The sequence below is a fragment of the Fusarium proliferatum genome (genome assembly GCF_900067095.1).
Source record: "Fusarium proliferatum ET1 genome assembly, contig: FPRO_scaffold008, whole genome shotgun sequence".
Taxonomy (NCBI): Eukaryota; Fungi; Ascomycota; class Sordariomycetes; order Hypocreales; family Nectriaceae; genus Fusarium; species Fusarium proliferatum.
The window spans coordinates 2,353,961-2,375,602 of record NW_022194797.1 but is presented as its reverse complement, the minus strand read 5'-3'; the positions used below and the strand labels follow the sequence as shown (position 1 = coordinate 2,375,602).

The window sequence follows — 21,642 nt, the reverse complement described above, 5'->3', positions numbered from 1 at the left end:
TGTGTGGTGGGGCTGATATATCCGATTAAAGACGGCACAAAGCAACCTTCAGTAGCCAAACATCACTAACCAATACTTGGTAGATAAATACAATTTATTTGCGATGCCTAGAAGGGGCCCAAACTCAGGCTGACAGGATACAGCCAGATTTATGAAAGCAAAAGATCCCTATGCTCTCTTAGTCTAAGTGGCATATCTCCAATGAGGATGATCATCACCCAAGTTATCGGCATCTGCAGCCTGAAGCCTATGGTCCCTCTCCCCACGATCCCTCTTCTTATTCTCCCTGATAGCAAGGAAGTAAAACGCTGTACAGGCAATACCACAAATCCACACCATACCAAGACTGACTCCCAGGCCAGTCCAGTACTCGGGAGCCTCACGTGTAAGATACACGTTGGAAGCGACGATACCACCAAGATTACCGAAGCCAACTTGCGAAGCTGAGGCGATGGAGCGCTTGTAGTGTCCGCCCATGGTGTTGGATAACCATCCGAGAACGACGGGCTGTGTGATGTAACCGCCTGTGACGAGAAGGAAGAGCGCAAAGTATCGTGCCGCAGTGGGGACTTGATGTTGGAGGAGAAGGAGTATGTAGCCGATGCTGGTCATGACGACACCAAACATGGTGAAGCCATAGCGATGACGCATACGGTCGGCGAGGTATGCAGATGAAAGACAACCAATGGTGGCAACGATGTATACTGGGATGGTGAGTACTTGTGCGCGCTCGGCAGCGTATCCCATCTCACGGAGGATGGTAGGAATGAAGAACTGTGAAAGTCAGTGTCAGCGCTCTTTATGTCTCAGTGGGAATTGATCATACCGAGCCAGCGTAGCCATTATTGACGATGCCAAAGTATGCCAGAGTGCCGAGATAAATCTTCCAATCAGTCAGGATTCTCCTCCAGGCTGCCTTGTTGAGATGGTCCATCCTGGCATCACCAGAATCATCAGCCAGTCGAGCCACAAGTCTCGATCTCTCATCGTCGTTCAGGAACGACGCGGTCTCTGGCCAATCGGGGATCCACCACTTGGAAATGACTCCAACAACTACTGTGAGAAGTCCCTCGAGGATAAAGATCCTACTCAAGCATTAGAAGAGTGTAGCCGTTGAGGGGCGAGAGACATACCAGCGCCATGCTTCAAGGCCACCAACATCATGCATCTTGGCAATCGCAAAGGCCAAAAGGCCAGAAAAAGCGCCCGCCAAGATAGCGGCGCTGAAGAACAATGACATACGCCACTGAACTTCGTAGCGTTTGTAGTACATGCTGATAAGATAGATACAACCTGGGACGATACCAGCTTCGAAGAAGCCGAGAAGTGCGCGACAGGCGATAAGGCCTTGTACGTTTTTGACGAGGCCCATGCCGACAGTTGAGATGCCTATTGTGATCAGCCACTTGTTAAGCGCAGTCGCAGTACTACTGTAACTTACCCCAGAGAACGGTGATTCCTGCTAGCCAAAGAGAAGGCGAAATTCTCTTGATTATTATGTTCGATGGGACTTCGAAGATGATGTACTGCAAAAGTTCGAGTCAGAATGTGGTATAACTATATCGGGTCGATCGACCTACGGGGATGAAGAAGACGAAGAGTGCCATGTTGTAATCGACGCCAGTCATCTTGAGATCCTCTGTCATTCCTTGGATTTTCGCGTTGCCTAGATTCGAAGATGGTCTTATCAGCTTCAGCCTTCTCAAGCGAGTCTGTCGCGTCATGATGACATACCGATATTAGTTCTGTCCATAAAGGAAAGAAAATAGATTACCATCAGGGGAGGAAGCAATCTAGAGTCACACTTGCGCAGAAGCTTCTTGGTAGCCTCTGACTCCTCAGGTGTCTGCTCTGCAGTAGACTCAGCACCCTTGAGTGAAGCATGGTCAAAGGCAGCTTTCTCGTTGAGGTCAGCCATAATGAAAGAGGAGAGTGTGGATTGATGGTGCTGGGTTGTGTGATGCGGATCGAGCAGGGTGGTGCATACCCTGCCTTCTTATGGGAATGAACTCCCTGGCTGTCGACCCGGTAGGTCTTGTAACTTGAGGGTTGGCATTGACGAATGGATCTAGTTCGAAGCGGTAAAGCCAAGTGCGGGGGCCTGGGGATGCACCCCGGAGTCCCCCCGCGTGATGGAAGAGCAATCCCGGGGTAACAAGGTCATAGTTAGACGGCGTGGTAGGTTATGTCACTCTGGATGAGATCCGAGACACAGAGCAATAGTATTGACTAGGCTATCCTGGCTGGTAATTCCAAATACTGACTGTCTGATAGTACGTTTCAACAGGACGGGTCATTCCCGAGGGTTTTTACGGGCATCAACAGGATACGGAAAGGGTATTTACCGCCAAGGTTAATCTGGGTCATGAATGAACGAGATCTAGACCTCCATGTGGCTTGATCCCTAGCTATTGGCCCTCATTCGCGAATACTACCTAGTTCTTGGCCCTTGTCTATGAGGATTTGCAAACCAACAAGTTTAACTGGCATAAGTAGGCATCCGCTAACAAAATATCCCGTGCTTTATCGCTTAGTGCATTGGAGGATGTACTACCAACGCTGAGCTGAGAGAAGTCGATATAAGCCAGAAATCGGACTGGTTGAGGATACCTGCTATGCTGAATCATTCGGAAATTACGGATTCGTAAACTTGACCCAGTATTCAATTGAGACTAAGCGTGGTGATGAATGTAAACAATGATGCTGACAGTCAATTCCATGGTAAGGAATTATTATGTACAGACGGTACGGAGTAATCGATAAGTAATTACTCATCTCCTGTTCGCCCCTTTCCCCATAATTCGGGAAATGTTCTGGTGCCGGAAGCGGGGATCATGTCTCCGCTACCGAAGTCAGTTGCCAGCGCCGATCCCCCGCTCGGGTACCAGCCGTGACTGGGAAACTCCTCTTCGGATGAATCCCGCGCTGCAACATTAAACGTAAACAAAGACCCCGCGAAGTCGACCCAATTTACTCACCATCGACCACTTCGGACCCGTGACAAGATGAGATTGGAAGCTCAAACCACAGAAGCAGATCGCACAGATCCTGCACCAGCAAAGCCCAGCATGTACGTTGCCCACCAAGACGACACTACGCAGGACTAACGTGGCGCAGGTACACAACATCATTCGCCTTTTTTGAGGCCCTGGTCGAAGCAGGCGTCAAGAACTGTTTCGTCAATCTCGGGTCTGACCATCCTAGTATTCTTGAGGCTATGGTCAGGGGCCAGCGGGAACTGAAAGATAAATTTCCCAGGATCATCACGTGTCCGAATGAAATGGTAGCGCTGTCCATGGCAGATGGCTATGCGAGATTGAGTGGCGAGGCACAATGTGTTATTGTGCATGTTGATGTAGGTACCTCTGCTCTTGCGGCGGCTATTCACAACGCTGCTATGGGAAGAGCGCCGGTTTTGATCTTTGCGGGCTTGTCGCCTTATTCTATCGAGGGAGAACTTCTTGGCTCAAGAACTGAGTTTATGTAAGCCTACTCTTACGCATTACGGGAGCTTGACTAATGCCATTAAGCCACTGGATTCAAGATGTTCCTGATCAGAAGCAGATTGTTTCTCAATACTGTCGTTATGTAGGGGAGATCAAGACTGGAAAGAACGTCAAGCAAATGGTCCGTCGCGCCCTCCAACTTGCAACAAGCCATCCCCAAGGACCCTCGTATCTCATGGGCGCCCGCGAAGTCATGGAAGAAACCATCGAACCATACACCATCAACTCCGCCTTCTGGAAGCCCGTCGCACCCGCAGCCCTCCCCCAAGAAGCCGTGCAAGAAATTGCAGAAGCTTTAGTCAACGCGTCTGACCCACTGGTAATCGTCGGCTTTACCGGACGAAATCATGCAGCTGTTGAACCTCTCGTCACACTGGCGAATACTATCAAGGGATTGAGGGTTCTTGATACGGGATGCTCGGATATGTGCTTCCCTGCTGATCATCCTGGATGGTTGGGTATGAAGTACGGCGTTGACTCGGCGATTCAGAATGCGGATGTCTTTCTCATCTTGGACTGTGATGTTCCGTGGATTAACAAGCTCTGCAAGCCAAAGAAGGACGCGAGGATCTTCCATCTTGATGTTGATCCGTTGAAGGAGAGCATGTTGGTGTTTTATATTGATGCTGAGCAGCGATACCGTGTTGATGCCGAGACTTCTCTGAGGCAGATCACAGACTATCTCCGGGCCTCGCTATCTGAGAAGCTAGCTACCGCCGAGTTTGATCGCCGAGAACAATCTTTGCAAAAGTCATACGCGGAACGTATCCAAACGCTTGATGCGAAGGCCAAGCCTCTTGACTCAGGCAAGCTCACAACTGATTATGTTTGCTCAACGTTACGCGCCAAGTTACCCGAAGATACAATCTGGGCCGTCGAGGCCATCACAAACATGATCTCAGTCGCTGATCAAATCCGCGCTACCATCCCCGGCCAATGGATTCACTGCGGCGGCGGCGGTCTCGGCTGGAGCGGAGGCGGTGCACTAGGTATCAAACTAGCCGCCGACGCAGCAGACGCTCTCGTCCCCGGGAAGCGCAAACGCTACGTCGTGCAAATCGTAGGCGACGGGTCGTACATGTTCTCCGTGCCTTCAAGCGTTTACTGGATCTCTGCGCGTTATGGTATTCCTGTTCTTACCATCGTGTTGAACAACCTTGGATGGAATGCGCCAAAGAGATCGATGTTGTTGGTTCACCCTGATGGACCTGCTTCGAGGGCGACGAATGAGGAGTTGAATATTTCGTTTGCGCCGAGTCCGGATTATGCGGGTATTGCGAAGGCTGCTAGTAACGGGGTGATCTTTGGTGCGCGAGTTGCTGATGTTGAGGAGTTTCAGAGTGCATTGGTTGGGGCGGTTGAGAGCTTGGATAGAGGCGTGTCAGCTGTGTTGGACGTGGCGATTTAAAAAGCGACTAGGCACGATAGATAATAATAAAATACACATCGCACTCTTAATGGCAGATAGACGCCTTCCTTGCTTGTCAAAAACTTTCGCTATTATGACGTATGTGCCCGTTAATGATCTAAACCTTCAACACAAACTTCTCACCGCTTGCCCCAGCTCTAAGAAGATCCAACATCTCCTGCGTGGCTCCCAATCCACCTTCGATGACACGAGCCCGTGGTGTAGGCTTGATCTTCCCTTCTTCCAGAGCCTTGGTCAACCAGCCGCCGAAAACCCAGCTTGCTATGACTGGATAGTTCTCTGTGAACCCCACGCAGTTGGTATGGTGTCCTTCAATTCCAGCTGGCATCAACGTTTCTTCCGGCCATGGCATCAGCGCTGTGGCCTTACATCCTAGGGCTATATCAGCCGCAGTCAGTATCTCCGCAACCGAATCGAACGAGCTACCCTCTGCTCTGGCATCGATAACGCCGCGAATCCTTTTCCCGGAAGCTTTCAAGGCTGCAGCTACCTTCTGCGCGACTTGAGGGTCAAGATAGTCCCTTACATCCTTCGCCCCCAAAGCCTTGAGCCACTCGTGATGCTTCGGACTTGCAGTCGCGTAGACACTCCATCCCAGCGAATGCGCTATCTGCATTGCTGATATCCCAACAGCCGAAGCGCCACTCCAAACCAGAATAGCTCCATCTTCCTCATCAGTCTTCTCCCGCATTGGCAGCCCGAGACCGTCGAACAGCGCGATAGACGCAGTGAGAATTCCAACGGGAAGCACAGAGCCCTCCTCAAGGCTGATGTTGTCGGGTAAGTGAGTCGTCGCCACTTCATCGAGAAGAGTATAGGTCTGATACGCTGCCTTGTCGATGTTCTCGCTTATAACACCTAGTGCAAAGCCGATGACGCGATCACCTGGTTTGAAGCGTGTTACATCAGAGCCAACGGATACAACGACACCGGCAAGGTCACTGCCAAGTACGGCTGGGAATTTGCTGGAAAGACCGAGGGTTTGGAATTTCCAGTCTGAGGGGTTTGCAGCGACCACGGCATTGCGTACCAGTAGTTCGCCCTCCTTCGGGGTTGGGACAGGACGTTGCTGGATTGTCAGTTGACCCTGTTTAACGGGAAGGACGGCGGCGATATTGGGCTCTATGGTATGAGACATGCTGTAAGAATTGTATGATAGTTGATTGATGGACAATAATTCGGTAGTAATACTGAATACTTGAGTAGATATTTCAATGACATCTGCTGGAAGGATCAGACCTGTGCCTTGATTTATATTAAAGCCTCTCAAATGCAGCTATGCTATTCAGAACCATTTGTCATATTGGGTTTCAACTCGCTCTAATATGACATCAACTCAAGGCTCTTGTCGAGGTTCGTCCGATACTCGACCGAATGACAAAGCAAAATCGAGGGGATCAAGAGTCCAGATGATTGGCTGGTGAACAAAGCTGGGCAAGTATTTGCGAGAGTGGACCGCATCTCATGCACCTAATTGGCCTCTTATTTATGAAGGAATGTATTTGCACTATTGAAGCCCATTCTCATATCGGCGGGCAACATCTTCTTATCGCCATCATCTAAGGGTTAACCGCAAGTTTATCAAAGTGCAACCCTCCACCAGATGAACAAACATTGCTCTGCTGCACAATCCTCGCAACATTCGCATTACACGAAAATCCCTGCTGACAAGCGTACATGTCCTGCGCATTGCTCCCACCAGTCCATCTCATGCTCTGAAAGATAACCCCATTCGCCAGCGCATTGGTCCACTGATAGCCCTTGCACGGATCCCAGGTGAGCATGAAGGGATCGTAGATAACATTCTGGCAGCCTGTGTCGGAGTAGAGGGCGAAGTTGGTGAAGCGGAGGGGGAGTTGACAAGCTGCCTTTTGGGCGGCGTCGGAGGCGGGGGAGGCGACGGCTGAGGATGAGGGGGCTTTGGAGGTGTCGGCGGGTTGGGAGAAGGGTAGGGTTTTGACGGTTACTTCGGCAGGGACTTTTGGAGCTGCCATGGCGACTGGGGCTGCAAGGAGCAGAAGACCGATGTCGCGGAGAGAAACCATTGTGTGAGGGTAGGTATGTCGTTAGGAATAGATGTCTGAGGCAGAATTGATGAGATAGACTCTGATGTTTGGTCTGGATCTGTGGAATATTAGGTGGCCTGCAAGATTATATAGTCAATTTTGTGTGTCTTCTTGTAAGGCACGAATACGACTCGGCGTAGATGATTGGAAGTGATAGATAGACACTACGGAGTAATAACTCTACAGTATCCGGTACGGCCCGCTCGGATTGCGGGATCGCCGTAAGCGATGCAACACAAAGGTGCCTTGAAAGGCTCTTTGGAGAAGTAATATGCAACAAATCGGGTTATAAGATTAACACTGGACACGCCGCTTACTGTCGCCGCTTATGGCTGAGACCTGCTGATCGTCACAGCAGGCATGGCCGCTTATTGTGTCGCCGACCATCCGAAAAAGTACAACACAGAGATCAGATCATCATGAACCCCTCTATTGTGCAGTGGTCTAATCTCTGCGATCGAATATCTTTCCCGGGTTCATCAACCACAGCGGATCCAGACTCGTCTTGATAGCTCTCATGACTTGGATCGGTACCTCTCCAACCTCCTCCCGAAGAAACTCCTTCTTTCCAAGCCCGACACCATGCTCACCCTGGGGCATTATTGTTAGATAAGTCAGTTTACAGTTAGGTTGCATCGCTTACCGTGCATGTTCCCTCCATCTCAATCGCCCGTGACACCATTTTGTGAACACAGTCTTCTACTTCTTTGCGCTGCTTTTCCTCGAATAGGATAGTCTCGTGGAAGTTGCCGTCGCCGATGTGTCCAAGAATACTACCAAATAATCCTAGCTCGACAAGTTCTTTCTTGGATGTGTCTATTCAAGGTTATTAATATCCACAAAGGGAGCAATCGGGGCACGCGAACTGACCTATAAGCTCGGAAACTCGGGATAGAGGAACAGCGACATCCGTGGACCAAACATGTCCATCTGTCTCACGCAATGCCATCATACTCCACAGCGCCTCTTTCCGAGCTGACCACAGAGCCTTCTGTTTCTCTGGATCACTTTCGTATTGGAAGCCATTTGCATGATGCTTCTTCGATATAGTCTGAACTTGTATAATGCTATCCTTGACAACAGCATCACTACCGCTGAACTTGAAGAACAGCGTCGGCTCTTCCTTCCACTTCCGAGATGTTGCGCCCATTCTGTTGATAACGCTCATAAGTACTTCATCCAGGATCTCAACAGCACTGATCGGTATCCCTCGACGGATGACTTCAATGGCCATGGTTGCTGCAGCTTTGACTGATGGAAATGTGACTACCGCGATACCTGTGTGTTCAGGGATGGGAGCTAGCTTCAGCGTAGCTTCGGTGACGAAACCCAAGGTGCCTTCAGATCCTACGAATAGTGAGTTCAGGTTATAGCCTGCTGATGACTTTCTCGGTCGTCGCCGGGTCTTGAGGATTGTGCCGTCGCTTAGTACTACTGTGAGATTGACTACCCAGTCTCTCATGGTACCGTACTTGACAGCATTCGTCCCACTAACAGACTGTCAGGCCTGGATGCTTTTCTCAGTTGAGTCTACTGACCTGCAGTTCGTTCCAACCATGCCGCCAATCTGAGCCTTTGGGGCGGGTTAGTGAAAGTCTCTTTCTGATAGCGGGAGAACTGACAGAAGGGCCTGGGTCTATGGGGAAGAAAAGACCAGTGTCTTTAATCTTCTCGTTTAGATCCATCCACGGCACAGATGGCTGAACAACCACGTTGAGGCTAGAGATTCAGCGTTAATATCAAACCAGTCACGATATCTAGTAACTCACTCGTCACTGTGCATCTCCAAGATCTGGTTCATATTGACAAAATCAACACTCACGCCACCAAAAGGTGCTGAGAAGTGGCCTTCAACACTCGAACCTCCAGAATATGGAACTTGTCACTGTTAGATCTACCATTCCAATTTCTGTTGGTGTCAGACTTACTCATCGGTACGCGTCTTTTGTGACATATCTTTGCAATTGCAGCAACCTCCTCCGTCGTCTTGGGGAACGCGACGGCAACTGGTAGCCGCTCGATGTTTATCGTCGACCAATCCGAATAACCGTGAGAATGAAGTATTTCATCTTCTATGCTTACAGCATCTTCTCCAAGTGCTTTTCTTATCTCTTCAACTGCCTGATTCTCTCGATTAGATTTATTTGGTGGAACCCATTGTGAATGCTTGCTTACCGATTCCATCCCTGCTCGGCTTGCATAATGGGGCTCATCGTCCTTCTGCTTCTCGTGGCTTACTACGGTATATAGCAATGTTCCTCCAATCGTCGTTGCAGTTGCAGATAATGCCGAGGCAAGAAACATTGGTCTCTTTCGCTTTTCCTGTGTCCGACTTTTACCATTGTGCTCAGATTTACCATTGCTGAAACGCCGTGCGGTTGGAAGTGCGCGGTTCACTGTCCGCCCCACCACACATTGTGATGGAAGTCTTCTCAAACACCCCGACAGGGCACGATATGGTGTCTTGAGCATGATAAGATTAGATTGGAGGGATTTAAAAAAAAACAAAAAACGAATCAGCACCTAGAGTCAGGTGGTGAGACTTCTCATAGTATTCGGGCCATGAGCCGAATATAAGTCCCGGGTAGACTCTGCAACCCTCTAACCCGAATGCGCATAGTGTCGAACGGATATTTGCCGTTCCCCATCCCATTCCAACCGAAAAACACCGGGTACAGCCCGTGAAAAAGGGAGATCCTCCCCTCAGTCTCGGGTTTATCAATTCCCCCGCTCTTTTCTTCGCAATGGACATGCCGCAAGCACAGGAAGAGGAAATAGTAGTACGGCCGGCCAAGCGGAAAAGAGTCGCGTTGGCATGCGATACCTGTCGCGAACGGAAGATCAAGTGCGATGGGTCGAAGCCCTTGTGTAATCCCTGCAGAAAGAGGGGGGAACCGTCTGCACGATGCGTTTATACTGTCATTGCCGGAACGGCAAAACAGCTTAGTGAGCAAGAGTAAGTCCTTCATCTAACCGGGGCGCTGTTTCTTTGCTGATTGCTTTTCTAGGTACATTGCATCACTGCAGAAACAAGTACAGGACATGCAATTGGTGATCGACCAGCTCCGCCAAGATGCAGAACTCACCCCCAAAAGCCCCAGAGGCATACCAGGTACAATCCACGCCACAACAAACGGCCCAAGCCCCGTGAGTACAATGGGCGCTACAACACTCACTCTGGACCGTCAGGAAGACGAGTTCTTTGGTCAATCCTCGGTCCACTCCCTTCTCCGAGAGGTTCCTCATCCCGACCGCCGTAGCAGCCGGTCAACGGCCCCGCCTCGGAATCGGGACCAGAGTTCCGCGACGTCATTTCTAACAGCCGAATTTGCGTTGCCACCAAGACAAGTAGCCGATAAATTCCTGAATCTGTACTTCGACAATGTGCACATCTTTTATCCTTGGACGCATTCTACTTGGTTCAGAAAACGGTATGAGTCCTTATGGACGCCAGGTGGATATCCAGGTGCGGATACCGGTCAGACCGGCGATATTGGCCTAGGAGGAGACCAGTGCTCCGAAACCTCGTTCTTTTGTGCTCTGAATGCCATGTTTGCTCTGGGGTGTGAGCTTTCGGACCTACCGGAGAAGGAATCGGCCTCGGCAATGTTCAGCTCAAGAATGAGAAGCTTGTTACAGATGGATGTCCTTGACAAGGGCGACCTGTCACATGTGCAGGCATTGCTCCTTGCGGGCGACTACGCGCACTCGAGTGAGCACCCCATAAGGTGTTACAACACTGTCGGCCTGGCGTGTCGTATCGCTGTGGGGCTGGGTTTGCACACAGACAGGCATGCTGATCAGAGATCTGTCATGGAGAATGAAGTGCGTCGAAGGGTTTGGTACGGATGCTTGCACCTGGAGATGTTAGTCATATTCGATGAGTTAAGTACTGGCTACTGGCTAACAATATCTTAGGGCAGTCTGCATGACTCTAGGGAGACCACCAGTTCTGCAAGTAACAGACGGCGTTCCGGTTCCTGCTGCAGTCGACGATGAGTTCATCTGTCCTGATAACACCTCATGCGTCCAACCAGAGGGAAAAGTATCACAAAACCTTTTCGTAGTCGAGAACATTCGACTAGCTAAGATTCTCGGCAAGATCCTCTCTTCGATATACTGGCCGAGTCCATCCTCTGACTTCAGTGCGCTTGTCCGTCTAGACGGTCTGCTCGAAGATTTCAAAAGCTCTCTGGTGAACGATCTAAGATGGTGGGATGTCGACGCAGCGAGGCACCAAGGAGCCAGAGGCCACATCTTGAAGCGGCAGACAAATGTGCTTCACGCCAGATTCCTTCATCTCAGAATCTTGTTGTACAGGCCTAGTTTCAGTTCATTCTGCGCGGCAGCAAGGCGACCACGACAACGCCGGGGTGCGGGCTCCGGCCTAGACGAGGCCGGCATCGAAGCCAACACTCTGCAGGGTGCCTTCCAGGCTCAGTGCGCCACTACGTGTGTTCAGGTTGCCTACGAACTATCGGCATCCCTGCGGGCCGCGTGGGAAGTGGAAGCGACAGGAGCATGGTGGTTCAGATTCTTTTGTATGGCAATTCTCCACCGTTATTACAACTGCACTGCTGACATGTCACTCTTCTAGACCTCATGACATGCGGAGGCATAATCATCCTCGCCGAGTGTGCCCAAGCCGGAGGAAGCACGCACTTCAACCAGCAGCAGCTCGACGCCACTTGGGAGAACACTACAGTACTTCTTCGGGATATTGGCAGGGAAAATGCCCGCGCCAGGGGATACTTGGACCATCTGCAACTTTTGAAAGACCAAGCACGGTCTGCTCACTTCTGTAAGTAAAGCTACATTTCAACCACCAGGACCCTATCACTAATGCCTATCAGCCATGCGCAATTCTGTAGTGCCGTCCCGGGCATCATCTCCCAGACCACCTGTCAGCCCTGCGGGTGAGAACTGCGATGGACTTATACCTCAAGGGACAGAGGGACAGACAGAACCTATTGATTTCATGGCGTCATTGTTTAATGATAGTTGGGACTGGAGCCTTGACGGCGGTATGCCAACTTATGGCGGTCTCGGATTTGGAGACGAGTTCATATTTCCTCTGCCTGGCGGACTAGCTTAACTATTGTAAACACTAACCGTATAATGTCAACTTGACTGCTTCACAGGCCTGTCCAGTATTGCGTCTCCATATTCTTAATGCTGACGGTTTGGGGTGTTTCCGCTGAACTGAAGCAAACGTGAAGAAGGAACTCGCCTTGGGGTATCTTCCACTTGTCCACATCAGCATCAAAGTAGCTGAAAGCGTACTTGTCCAGATTAAACGTAACCTCCTCTGTTTGTCCAGCTGGGATAAACACCTTGCAGTACGATCTGAGATCCTTGACCGGTCGTGAATTGCCGTCACATGGTGGAGGAGTCACATACAATTGAACCACTTGCTTACCATCCCTTGTCCCTGTGTTTTTCACTTCCAGCACAAGTGAAGTCTCCGTTGTGTCCGGACTACCGAACTTGGAGTTCGCACTAACCGGCCCAGCCAACTCAAACGTCGTGTAAGAAAGCCCTTCTCCAAAATGAAACTGAGGCTCTGGGGCATCCCCATCATCGTAGAAGCGGTATCCAACCTTGAGACGCTCCTCGTAATTAAGCTCGAGATTATCATCGCATGGAAAATTTGGATACGCTGGGTTGTCCTCATTCCGCTTCGGCCATGACATAGGCAATCGGCCCGATGGATTCACATGTCCAAGCAGAACGCGGGCGATGGCGTGGCCACACTCTTGACCTGCGAACCAAGCTTGGAGGAAGCACGGAACTTGATCGATGATGGGAGAAACTGTGATGGGAGATCCTGAGAGATTGACAATAACTGCGCGGGGATTGCTTGCTACCACTGCGTCGATCAGTTCGTACTGATCAGACGTCAAGTCCATCGTATCGCGATCATAACCCTCAGACTCAAGCTCATTCGTCGTGCCAACAAATACAACCGCTACGTCAGAAGATGCAGCGATCTCTGCAGCGTCTTGAATAGCGCCTGGAATATCAACGTGCTCCATAAAGCGAAGGCTAGCGCCCTGAAACATGGTTCCCCCAATCTTGGAGAGAACCTCAGGATCAGTCGCCCAAGAGTGCAGCTCGATCTTGTACTCCTTACCAGCTTCCATACTGAGGGTGAAGCGTCGCTCAATCTTGGCCTTGTAGAAGTAGAAGGACTCGGGAAGAAGGACCGGCTCCTGTGGACGATGGAAGACCTTGTCGCCATTGACAAACACATCTGCCTTGCCGGTGGTGATGACCGAGAATACATGGCTCCCGCTTGTCGTTGGGCGTAGAGTAAAAGACATACTAGTGCAGTACTCCTTGCTTAGATACGCAGGCCAAGCCTCCTTGATCATATACTCAGGCAACACGATTGTCTGCTCATGAGCGACGTTCTCACCAACTGCCGAGCTGTTAAACCAGCGCAGTTGAACAGGTGAAATGATCTCTGGCTGAGCGTGGGGTAGGGCACCAAAGACCGGAACTCCCGGTGCATGACGGCAGTCGACGCCTTGAGCCTTTAGGCCCTCAAGGGGTGAGATGATGTGCTGAGCCAGGACCTTGGCGCTGCCTCCACCGCCGATGCTGGGATGAAGAGCATGGTGACCTATAACGGCAACTGAAGCCTTTGAGGGGAGCGGTAAGATGTTGTCGTCGTTCTTGAGGAGAACCATTCCATCTGCTGCGATGGAGGTGATGAACTCAAGACGCTCTGGGTCTACTACCGAACGCTCTGGCTTCTCAACTGGATCTTCAAAGCGACCAGTCTTTTGCGCAAGTTCGAGAACCCTACTGACACTCTTGTTGAGAGTCTCTAATGTCACAGTACCAGCTTCGATGTCCTTCAGAAGCTTCTCGCCACGCCATCTCGTCGGGCCTGGCATTTCAAGATCCAGACCAGAGTTGAGGGCTTGAGCAGTTGAGTATGTTCCCATCCAATCTGAAACCACAAGACCTGAGAATCTCCATTCTTTACGCAGCACTTCCTCCAGTAGCCAGTGGCTCTCGGCGCAGTACTCTCTGTTGAGGCGGTTGTACGAGGTCATGAAGCACCAGGGATCTGAATCGCGCATCACCAGCTGAAAGGGAAGCATGTAAATTTCGCGCAAAGTCTGGCGATCGATATTAGACGTCATCTTGGTCCTTGACTTTTCAGATTCATTGGCGACGAAATGCTTCGGCGTGGCTGCTATGCCCTCGCTCTGGCAGCCTCGAACAAACGCCGATGCCAGAGTCCCAATGAGGTACGGATCCTCAGAGTAGGTCTCGTAGTTTCTCCCGCCGAGCGGAGATCTGATGATGTTCATAGTTGGCGCGAGCAGAACATTGGCAGATTTTGTCTTGGTCTCTTTTGCGATCTCCTTTCCTAAGCGATATGCTTGCTCTGTGTCAAAGCTCGCACCGACGGCGGTGGAGCAGGGAAAACAAGCTGCTGTGATACCGCTGACGTAGCTCTCCCCACGAGCGCCATTGGGACCATCGGACATTTTGATATGGGGAACGAAGACATCATCTCGTTTGATGGTTGGTGTACGCCACCAGTCAACGGCTGCCAAAAGACTCACTTTCTCTTCTACTGTGAGCTTGGAGACGAGATCGTTCGTGGGTGTCATGATGGGAACAACACTGCCAGGCTGCGGTCGGGTTAGGTAATGACAGTATGACTGACCGACATTGGTATACCTTCTATAATAAAAGGGAATAGCCTTAGTTTATGGTAGTGCAGTGAGCTTTGGGGCTCAGTTGGTAGCGCAGGTTTTGTGGCTTGAAGGGAAAATTGCGTTGACGGGAAGCACCCGTTGCTCGAGTCATGGGTCTGCGGGCATCATCCGAAAATTTGCTCTCTCCAAGGTTTCGCTTCACGGGCTGTGGGGACGACGTGACATTAGATCCAGCCCCGTGGGGTCGTTGAGTCAAGCAGACTTTTCTTGGGGACCCCATAATACAGCACAGATGCCATTCATTCCCAGGGGGTGAGAAGCCCATGCTGTCGTGCGGAGTAACGGTGAATGAGCAGGCAGATAGGTATATTAAAGGTCAAGGTGTTGGCGTACCAATTGCACATCATCAGCTTCAAGCACTACTACTCCCCCCATCAACAGCACTCGCCTTCTGTCTCATTGATTCACAGTCACTACAACATGGGCAAGGATAGTCTGGAAGTTAAGGCGGACGTCGCTATGGCGGAGAATGCAGGCCATGTCGTCGACGAACAGGTCCTTGATCTCGACAAGAGAATCCGGGATCTTGTTGCCATGGCGCCTCCATTCTACCAGAACAAGAATCTTCTCCGTCTCTACCTTCTCATCATCCCAACTTGTCTAGCAGCTGCTATCACTCTGGGGTTCGATGCGAGTATGATGTCTGGTCTTCAAGCTGTGCCTTCTTGGGATAACTGTAAGTGCTCTCCTGCTCCCGACCTGGTCTTGTACCTGTAGCTGACGAAACCTTCTAGACTTTGGTCAACCTCGTGGCGCGCTCCTTGGTATCATGTCTGCGATCCTCCCCCTCGGATGTGTTGTCGCGACGCCCTTTATCAGCTTGGTCGGTGATCGTTGGGGACGACGCATGGGCATCTTTGTCGGCGCTGTAATTATGATCATCGGTGCTGCCATACAAGGTGCTTCTGTTCACTGTAAGTATTCCTTCCCGCCATCACTGTCTGGCAAATCTGACCCATGGCTGTCTAGTCGCCATGTTTCTCATCTCCCGCTTTATCATCGGTTTCGGCCTCGTCTTCGCAAACGCCTACGCCCCCATGCTCATCGGCGAACTCGCCCACCCGAAAGAACGACAAGTCATCACATCCCTATATCAGACCTCTTGGTACATCGGTGCTATCCTCGCTGCTTGGGTGACCTTTGGAACCTTTAGCATCAAGAGCGAATGGGCGTGGAGAATCCCGTCTCTTCTACAGGCTGCCCCTGCTCTGCTTCCCATCTCATGCGTCTTTCTTCTTCCCGAGTCCCCTCGATGGCTCATCGCCAACGGTCGTAGTGAAGAAGCAAAGGCTGTGCTGGTTAAGTGGCATGCCAATGGGAACGAGGACGATGAACTTGTCCAGCTCGAGTTTATCCAGATGCGAAATGTCATTGAAGCCGAGGTGAGCAACGAGACCGGTTGGAAGGACCTTTTGACATCGCCTGGTAATCGAAAGCGAGTCTTTATTCTGGTCTGTCTCGGCTGCTTCAGTCAGTGGTCGGGCAATGGCCTCGTTTCTTACTACCTTGTTCGTGTGCTCGAAACTGTTGGTGTCACCAACCCTCGGGAGCGTAACATCCTCAACGGCTGCCTCATGATCTTCAACTGGCTCACCTCGGTGGCATCGGCTTTCCTTACTGCTTACATGAAGCGTCGAACCCAGTTCCTCATCTCTGTTGGCGGCATGCTCGCCATCTTCGCATCTCAGACTCTTTGCGCCGGCCTCTTCAACGAAGATCACAACACCGCCGCAGGAAAAGCCGTCATCGCTATGCTCTTCCTCTTCTACTTCTTCTACAACTTGGCCTTCAACGCGCTCCTCTACTCCTATCCTGTAGAGATCCTTCCGTATCCCATTCGTGCCAAGGGTTTCTCGCTCCTCATGTTCTTCGGAAAGGCGAGTAACTTTATCAACACCATGGTCAACCCCATCGGTCTTCAGGCACTGGCGTGGAAGTTTTACTTTGTTTACGTGGCGTGGCTTGCTATTGAGCTTGCTGTGGTTTGGAAGTTCTTTGTCGAGACAAAGGGCCCGAGTCTCGAAGCTATTGCTGCCGTTTTCGACGGTCATGCCACGGCGGTTGAGCATGAGTCGCAAGACTTGAAGCAGAAGAAGTTGGAGGAAGATTGAGCCATGGTTCTATGTGTAACTCAGTTATGTTATGTGTCAGGCAGTGGCCTTGGCTGTTGGAAGTAGTAAATACTCACTTCCTTGAAACGCATCTATTCTTTACAATTCAATGCCTTCATAGTAAACATCCTTGACACGTCGCAGTTCTCTCGGACATGTTAGCTTAACACATCAGTGGTATACTTTAGAACTGTTTTCTACTAACGTAAGCCACAAAGACCTATATTGATCTTGCGTTTCGTTGCTCAGATTGAGACTTAAAAATATCGTCAAGCTGTAGTTACATTGCTACAATTGTGAGAGATAGTACTAAGCACCTCAAAGTCGCAACAGATCCATTGTTCTTCAAGCAAGGGTACTCTGACGACAGGGTCGCTTCGGTCAAGTTATCGCAGCCCATGGTTAAGGAATAACGTAATATTGTCTCCATCATTGTTCTTAACATCCAACGTGCATATATGACCCTTATAAGCCTCGAAAATATTCCATTACATATTGCAGCCCGTTCTTGTCCACTCTTCGTCGCGTTATTTAGTTGAAACGAATGTCTCCAATGGTCGGACCAGAGATCAGTACTCCGCATATGACAGACTTTAGCTCAGGCGGAATGCATTTTAAGGCCGATTACAGCAGTTCGACTGTCGATGTCATTGCCCTTGTAGCTTGATATCATAAGTATCTACACAGCAAGAATCGCAAGTGATGGTATAACATACCTCAGAGTCGCAACTGACCCAGTCTCAAATTGGATATCTATAGGCGCATCAACCGGGAGATGTGCCCAGACTTTCCAAAGACATCGAAGGAAAGTACCATGCCCGACCTATTTTCTCATGTTAGCCTGCTAATTTACAGACGGCCAGAGATAACATTTCATAAACTATTGAAAACGCGAATGTTGCTTAGGGGTAGCAAAAACACACAATCATGACATTTCCACCATTCTCATCATTCATGTAGTCCTTTTGAATGTCTCGAATAGAGGAAATTACATCCTTGGCGCGCCGTGCGATGTCTTGTACTGATCTGTGAAACAAAAGCAAGAGTTAGCGATGCTTAAATAGAAGGGTGCAATCATACTCTCCACCCTCACATCCGCCAGCCCAGATTGACCACTCGGACGATGGATCAAGTCCTTTCTCTGCCCTCGAATTCCTAATCTGCTGCGTCGTCATTCCCTCGTAATCTCCATGGTCCCACTCCCTGAGATCTTCCGAGAAAGTAGCTCTTTGCCTCACTTCTGGGTGCTCTTCGGTGACGAGTTCAAAAGTTCTTCTGGCTCGGATTCTTGGGCTCACAAAAACGTGCACGAGGTGTGATGGGTCGATTAGTTTGTTAGGACCGACAAAGCTATCTCCAAGAGCAATTGCCTCCTTCTTCCCAGCCTCTGTGAGCTCTATATCTGTTTTGCCAGTATACTTTCCGATCTTCGACCATTCTGTCTGTCCTGGTTTCGACACAGACTCATTAGCAACTAGAATCGATAACGTTACGCGCTTAGATATCCAGCTTACCGTGTCTTATGAGAAAAACTGAGGGCGCCATTGTGGTTTATCTTGGTAGCGAATAGTTCTTGGTAGCGGCGAAACTATTCGCACGGTATGTACGTGGGGATAACGACGTGTGATTAATGAGGGGTTGGGTGTGACTAGTGGGCGGTAATAGGTGGCAAATCGCCCAGAAGACAGCGCAGTTAGTCAGGCAACGGCCGCTCTCCTCACTCCTTGACGAATGAGCAAATCCAGGATGTCACCTTCTACTAATCACACAAGCTAATTACCTTCCTCTGTTGCGCCCCTCGTATTGATATCTGCAAGTAGTCTTGATATGATCCCAGACTCATACCGTCAAGAGAGTTCCAATGTCGAAACGCAACCACCACCTATATTCTAAGTGTGCCACGAAAGTCTACTGTACCTTCAGCGTCGCCAGTTTTACGTACTTCCTTTTGTTCACAAAGTGATTTGTATTCGGTAACGCTCTTCATATTCTTATACATAATAACGATCTCATTGCGACTAACAACCATTCGGAAACGCCCTGTAAGCTAATAAATGAGCTTTAAAAGGAGCGCGACGCTTCCACGGAAATTCAAGGAATGTATCAAGGAAAGAAACAAGGCAAACGATGAGACAAAGAAGATAACAGGAGCAACATGAGGGATCAAGAAGCCAACCCTATTTACAGGTACAGCGGCGACGGCCGAAAAGCGACCGGCGTCCATACCCATGCAGAGAACAGTTGTGGTCGAAAGGCCTTGCAGTGGTTGAAGGCTGAGAGGCAAGGTTAGTCTCGAGCTGCTCAATCTTGACAGTCATAGCATTCATCTTGTCAAGAAGTCCGCTGTTTTTGTCCTCTCCAGCGGACATCTTTCTGCCATGCCCACTGTATGTTGAACTGAATACTATTAGATCGCCTGTCTTCTCATTTCGAGGCGATACATACCCGGCGGTGGTGTAAGAAGCGGTACTGCCCTTCCAGCTTGATGGGCTGGAGTGAGGAGATGCATCGCTCTCATCGTCGTCGATGTTCTGATTGAAGGAACATCTTCGTGAAGAGCAATTGTACCACGCACTTGGCACAGGTCCATTGCCTTCGTTTCGTCGGCTGCGATGACCGCATCGGCATCGAGGGTTGGTAGAGGAAATGCCCACCATGTCATCCCAGGTGATGAACTGACGCTTGTGGTCGGCTTGACAGTAGTAGTAGGGACGACCAGCGGTAGCGCTGCGCTTCGCAGGATCAACTCTGCTGCGTTTAGGCGTGTTGGGGCAAAGAGGGCAGTCTGGGGGTTGACTGAGAGGGAATTGGTGAGTGTGCTGGGAAGGGTAGTATGCTTCCATTGTATTGTATGGATTTAGTTTTGAGAAGGGCTGAATGATTGTAGATTGGGAGGCAGAATGTATTTTGATTCAAGTTTGAAGAGGGCGTGATGGCTCTGTTAAGTATTCAGGAAGAGGGTGCTTGCTGTCGATACTGGACGTGGCAATAGGCATAATTCGGGTCTGCAGCGGTCATTAACCATCCTTTTTTTGACTGTCGAAGCAGCACCCTTTCAGGTGGTCGCCTTGGCAGGCCGCGAGGCTGATTTCATCTATCATATCATGAAGAAGCGCATGGGACACGCATATCGCAGTTAGCAGACGTGCGCGTCTCATTCTCTGCCATACAGCGCCATCGGATCGAAAGTCTTCGAAAGTATTTTCAGAAACTATCTATTGTTGACTTGATTCCCGAGCGCAAATCGATTTTCTAGTTCTTCTCGCCTGCTATAACTTCAACTTGTCAAATGTCAAGTCTACATCTTGGCTCTCATCTTCAACTCGCTACTGCTGGCTTCGCCTCGTCGAGCACCCACGCCAAGTGTCTCAGGTTTACCGAAGACAGTCACACCGCGTCGCCACTTTCCAAGCCTCGAAAGAAATCCTCAATCCCGATTTGAGGATCTTGTTGCCTCAACTGAAGGTGGGATCAAACTGCAGCCATCGGCAATTACATCATCCACTGAGAGGCTCGTCAGAACCGCCAAACGAAACTCAACTGATATGTTTTCGTTTTCAATCACGAATCCTTATTTTCAGCTTTCGTTGCGGCTGAATATCTGTCTGCATATGTGTTACTCGCTATGAGTCCGGCGGCAAACGGTTGGCTCTCACTTGTTGACCAAAGCTCAGCTGATGAAGTTGACCAATTGACAGTATCTTCATGACTCTGTTGGCCGCGACCGATGAATCGAGCGTTTAGAATCAGTAATAAGCTTAAAATACACGGCAGATGACGTTTTATTCAATTCAAGACGATGCTTCTCATTGGGTGACAAGTCTGTGGCTTAAACCCACATATGCGACCTGAAATTAGATATCAAATTTGCCACTACTTTGAATGCCCGAAAGGTAATTTTCCCTGTGTCGCCAAAGGTTACTCCCTCTGGCGACATTCAACCTTTTTGTATCATTCATCTCCTCCCTTCACCCCGCTTATGTCTTCGTGCTACGTCGTTAGAACTTAGTGCTGGCTTTCACCAAAAGCCCCATCGAATTGGCAAGTATTAACAAAAGCCTTTCCATTTCTTGACTACCATGATTGATACACTGTTGTCTAACCTAATGTTTCAATAGTTGACTCTGTTTGACTATCATTACTGCACTTTTCTCCCGGGTGGCTGCTACAGAGCCGGCCAAGGGACCACGGGTAGAGGTCGGAGACTTTTGACATAGTAGTGCATTCCACTCAAATTCCGCCCATCCGAGATTTGACAACAGCATCAGGATCAGTTAAGTGCAAGAGGGAGTGGTCTGAGCCGTAACAAGTGATCTTGTAAAATAGCGCAATACCAACGCATAGACCCATGTGATAAGGGCTCTTTAGCATCGACAAAAGTTCATGAGTTATACCCAGTTGCAATAAATGGGTTGCTGCACATCATTGCCGTGTTTGTAGGGGACAGTTATTGCGAAGCAGTTGCACGGCATCTTTATGCCGAATTTAGCGCCGATCGCGACTGATAACAGAATAGCATTGATATTCATGCATGGCACTGTCGTGTCAAGATCAGAGATCATCAGGGTCTGTTCATCCTCAAAACCTAAGTTAAATGCCTAATTATCCTCTTTACCACTGTAGATGATCTTTACAAGTGTTGAAGTTCTATATATAACGTAATTACTTCCTACGTTGTAGCTGTCGGAGATTGAACCCCTGTCATTTTATACGGCACATCACGCCAACTCCCGCAGACCAGCTGTAAGAGATGCCGCTTTACATCCGGGCTCGGCGCACTTACCAGATCAA

At 49.8% G+C, this 21,642-nt stretch overlaps 10 protein-coding genes across 10 annotated transcripts; 3 read left to right on the top strand and 7 right to left on the bottom strand.

Annotated features, from left to right (window-relative positions):
- Positions 1–183: 183 nt before the first annotated feature.
- On the bottom strand, positions 184–1,918 carry FPRO_14645 (uncharacterized protein; the record flags this gene model as incomplete). Its single annotated transcript, XM_031219695.1, has 6 exons — positions 184–774; positions 827–1,085; positions 1,134–1,389; positions 1,442–1,526; positions 1,581–1,666; positions 1,735–1,918. 6 exons carry the CDS (start codon positions 1,916–1,918, stop codon positions 184–186), a joined length of 1,461 nt encoding a protein of 486 aa, XP_031085427.1.
- A 1,087-nt stretch (positions 1,919–3,005) lies between these two features.
- FPRO_14644 (uncharacterized protein) lies at positions 3,006–4,914 on the top strand (the record flags this gene model as incomplete). Its single annotated transcript, XM_031219694.1, has 3 exons — positions 3,006–3,070; positions 3,118–3,483; positions 3,531–4,914. The coding sequence occupies 3 exons, from the start codon at positions 3,006–3,008 to the stop codon at positions 4,912–4,914; spliced, it is 1,815 nt and encodes a 604-aa protein (XP_031085426.1).
- A 118-nt stretch (positions 4,915–5,032) lies between these two features.
- FPRO_14643 (uncharacterized protein) lies at positions 5,033–6,073 on the bottom strand (the record flags this gene model as incomplete). The annotated part of the gene is made up of 1 exon (XM_031219692.1): positions 5,033–6,073. The coding sequence occupies one exon, from the start codon at positions 6,071–6,073 to the stop codon at positions 5,033–5,035; it is 1,041 nt and encodes a 346-aa protein (XP_031085425.1).
- Positions 6,074–6,494: 421 nt separating this feature from the next.
- Positions 6,495–6,980, bottom strand: FPRO_14642 (uncharacterized protein; the record flags this gene model as incomplete). The annotated part of the gene is made up of 1 exon (XM_031219691.1): positions 6,495–6,980. One exon carries the CDS (start codon positions 6,978–6,980, stop codon positions 6,495–6,497), a length of 486 nt encoding a protein of 161 aa, XP_031085424.1.
- Positions 6,981–7,445: 465 nt separating this feature from the next.
- Positions 7,446–9,473, bottom strand: FPRO_14641 (putative D-lactate dehydrogenase (cytochrome); the record flags this gene model as incomplete). Its single annotated transcript, XM_031219690.1, has 7 exons — positions 7,446–7,592; positions 7,645–7,817; positions 7,872–8,491; positions 8,540–8,574; positions 8,624–8,720; positions 8,771–8,879; positions 8,930–9,473. 7 exons carry the CDS (start codon positions 9,471–9,473, stop codon positions 7,446–7,448), a joined length of 1,725 nt encoding a protein of 574 aa, XP_031085423.1.
- A 272-nt stretch (positions 9,474–9,745) lies between these two features.
- FPRO_14640 (uncharacterized protein) lies at positions 9,746–12,096 on the top strand (the record flags this gene model as incomplete). The annotated part of the gene is made up of 5 exons (XM_031219689.1): positions 9,746–9,957; positions 10,010–10,867; positions 10,920–11,542; positions 11,599–11,802; positions 11,855–12,096. 5 exons carry the CDS (start codon positions 9,746–9,748, stop codon positions 12,094–12,096), a joined length of 2,139 nt encoding a protein of 712 aa, XP_031085422.1.
- Positions 12,097–12,136: 40 nt separating this feature from the next.
- FPRO_14639 (uncharacterized protein) lies at positions 12,137–14,632 on the bottom strand (the record flags this gene model as incomplete). The annotated part of the gene is made up of 1 exon (XM_031219688.1): positions 12,137–14,632. The coding sequence occupies one exon, from the start codon at positions 14,630–14,632 to the stop codon at positions 12,137–12,139; it is 2,496 nt and encodes an 831-aa protein (XP_031085421.1).
- A 528-nt stretch (positions 14,633–15,160) lies between these two features.
- FPRO_14638 (uncharacterized protein) lies at positions 15,161–16,851 on the top strand (the record flags this gene model as incomplete). Its single annotated transcript, XM_031219687.1, has 3 exons — positions 15,161–15,416; positions 15,475–15,654; positions 15,710–16,851. The coding sequence occupies 3 exons, from the start codon at positions 15,161–15,163 to the stop codon at positions 16,849–16,851; spliced, it is 1,578 nt and encodes a 525-aa protein (XP_031085420.1).
- Positions 16,852–17,449: 598 nt separating this feature from the next.
- On the bottom strand, positions 17,450–18,396 carry FPRO_14637 (uncharacterized protein; the record flags this gene model as incomplete). The annotated part of the gene is made up of 5 exons (XM_031219686.1): positions 17,450–17,513; positions 17,568–17,674; positions 17,775–17,877; positions 17,932–18,298; positions 18,366–18,396. 5 exons carry the CDS (start codon positions 18,394–18,396, stop codon positions 17,450–17,452), a joined length of 672 nt encoding a protein of 223 aa, XP_031085419.1.
- A 632-nt stretch (positions 18,397–19,028) lies between these two features.
- Positions 19,029–19,694, bottom strand: FPRO_14636 (uncharacterized protein; the record flags this gene model as incomplete). Its single annotated transcript, XM_031219685.1, has 2 exons — positions 19,029–19,248; positions 19,297–19,694. The coding sequence occupies 2 exons, from the start codon at positions 19,692–19,694 to the stop codon at positions 19,029–19,031; spliced, it is 618 nt and encodes a 205-aa protein (XP_031085418.1).
- Positions 19,695–21,642: the final 1,948 nt, after the last annotated feature.